Below are 2,673 nucleotides of genomic sequence, written 5' to 3' on the forward strand. Positions count from 1 at the left end.
CCTTGTCTGGTACCGGATCGATCCCAAAATCTAATCAGTTCATGCCAGTCATGAGGTCAAACATCCCTGAAAGTTTCATTCGAATTCATCCAGCGGTTCTTGAGATATCTTGTCCACGGACAAACAAACAAACAAACACGACTGCAAACCATATCTCTGGCTTCGCTAAGGCTGAGGTAACAAGAAAATCTAACAAAACTAATAAAGCTTAAAAGAAAACATTCATGACACCTTTCCAACCAGCCCCTGCTTAAACAACACCTGTAAAAAGAAAGGCACCAAAACTCAGGTCACAGTTTTCGTGTTCTTTGCCTCGGGTGTGTGCCGAAAAGTGTGATTTCCGATCCTTAATGAATATGACAAAATTATATTGTTGATGAGGAGCTCATGACCTTCCTAGAATTGCGTTGCTGCAGCCTTCACAAAACTTAATTAAGATTGCATTGCCAGCAATTAACATTTTATAAATACCGAGGTGGGTGGGGTGGAAAAATTAACCACGTAATTAAATGGAAAAGGCTGAATGGAATGAAAGCCCTAATTGTTCACCAGCCATATATCACCTGAGACACCTTCACAAAATTTCATCCGCATGAAATATAACAGTAAAAGTTAGGTCGTTTCTTTTAAATAAATGATTATACCTTCTACATGATTATGTATTAAGTTCTTCCTTGAGGGGCAGCCTGGAATATTATTCGAGAATTTACCTAATACATACATACAAGCGCAAATAAACATACATATATCTACACGTGTATGAGTGTGCGCCCGTGTGCGTACCTATAAGCGTGTGTATATATTTGTGTGAGTATGTGTATATCTATCTATCTATCTATCTATCTATCTATCTATCTATCTATCTATCTATCTATCTATTTATCAATCTGTGTATCAATTCGTCTATCTATATATAATACGCGTATGCACACAGATATATAGATAATATGGTGTGTGTATATATATATATATGTCTCTGTGTGCGAGCATTATGTATTCGCGTATGTACGCATATGCGCTTCAGTTATACATGTGTGTGTATGTATGTGGTTAAGAGTATGTGGTTGTGTGTGCGTACATAAACGTATACGTACGCGTATTTGTATTTCCCTGTTTATAAACAGAGAGTGACGTGTGCGTAAATAAACACAGACTACGTCTGGACTCTGTAATATAATCACTTGATCGAAACTGAGAAGACGGCCATGAATTAATAGTCGAATAGTCGAGTGCCATTTACCCTGTTCCGTAGTCTCCGTGTTGGATTAACTGTTCAAACACTGGATGTTTGGTGAAAGATTTGAAGCTCAAAAGTATAGATTGCCGCCGTTGGTGTAATTGACTAAGTGAGCGTTTTACGTGACGACGGTGCTGGAGGTGATGTGAGCTGAGGCAAGGGAAAGAGATATGGTGAAGGAAAAACTAAGGGATACGCTGAGATTCTGAATCGAATATGGGAGTGATTTAGGATTGTATAGATTCTGTGAGTTTGGAAAGTTCGAATATGATGGAGAAGGGAGGGAAAGTAGATGGAGATGAAAGCGTTAGATAGAGAGAAAGCCTTGAGGTGTCTCTGAAGAGATATGAAAGATAGAATGGAAATGCAGAAGAGTAGCGGGAGAAGAGAAAAAGAAGGAGATACGGGTGCAAAATGAAAGACAGAGAGAGGGGGGGAGAGAAAGAAACAATGACGTAAAGATAAGGAATGCATGTTTATTTGTCATATAGAGAAGGAAGGGGGAAAGATATGAAAGATATGCAGTGTTTAAAGCTAAGGATGCTTAAGATGAATAAGAGGAAAGATAGAACAGAGAAAGGAGCCAAAGAGTGGGATAAAAAGAATAATAAAAGAGGTACGAATTGTCTCTGAGAGGTAGGCTTAATAGGGACTGAGCGAGATTAGGCTGGGAGAGGAAGAAGATAGCAAGGAAAGGTTTCAAACGATGATGAGTATACTTAGAAAGATCTGGACATAAATAAAGTAGAATAAAGAGGAAGAGTCCTTCATACTGACCGAGAAAGTGAGTGAGATATTGAATTAAAAAAAAAACAACAGTGGCATAAAACAAAAGAAAAAGCGGAAAGAGAATAGGTTGGGAAAATAGTCCTTTCTACAATAGGAACAAGGTGTGAAATTTTTGGGGAAGGGTAAGTCGATTATATTGACCCCGGTGCTCAGTAGGTACTTAATTTATCGATCGCGAAAGGAAAAGTCGACCTCGGCGGAATTTGAATTCAGAACGTAGCGGCAAACGAAATACCGCTTAGCATTTCACCCGGCGTGCTAACTATTCTATCTATCTATCTATCTATCTATCTATCTATCTATCTATCTATCTATCTATCTATCTATCTATCTTAGCGGTCCGGCAAAAGAGACCGATAGAATAAGTACTAGGCTTACAACGAATAAGCTCTGGGGTCGATTTGCTCGACTAAAAAGGGCGGTGCTCCAGCATGGCCGCAGTCAAATGACTGAAACAAGTAAAAGAGTAAAAGTGTATATAACGAGCCTTGAACTGTAAAAATCTAAGTTGTATTATACTGTGATCAGTTGTCGAAGTTTCGCCAGTGCAGGCTTATTCAAAATGTAAGACAAAACCGCCATCCCAGAAATTTCGAAGTAACTGTCATATCCCTCTCTCCCTCTGTCTCTCTTTCTCACTATATATA

General features: G+C 38.8%; 1 protein-coding gene across 1 annotated transcript in view; it reads left to right on the plus strand.

Annotated features, from left to right (window-relative positions):
- The window catches only part of LOC128248063 (UPF0746 protein DDB_G0281095-like), a gene marked incomplete at its 5' end in the record, with an annotated part of 95,760 nt that overhangs the window by 71,186 nt on the left and 21,901 nt on the right, over positions 1-2,673 (plus strand). Inside the window, 1 exon segment of the mRNA XM_052968453.1 lies at positions 1,993-2,021. Coding sequence (XP_052824413.1) covers positions 1,993-2,021 — 29 coding nt within the window.

Source organism: Octopus bimaculoides, chromosome 6 (genome assembly GCF_001194135.2).
Source record: "Octopus bimaculoides isolate UCB-OBI-ISO-001 chromosome 6, ASM119413v2, whole genome shotgun sequence".
Classification (NCBI taxonomy): Eukaryota; Metazoa; Mollusca; class Cephalopoda; order Octopoda; family Octopodidae; genus Octopus; species Octopus bimaculoides.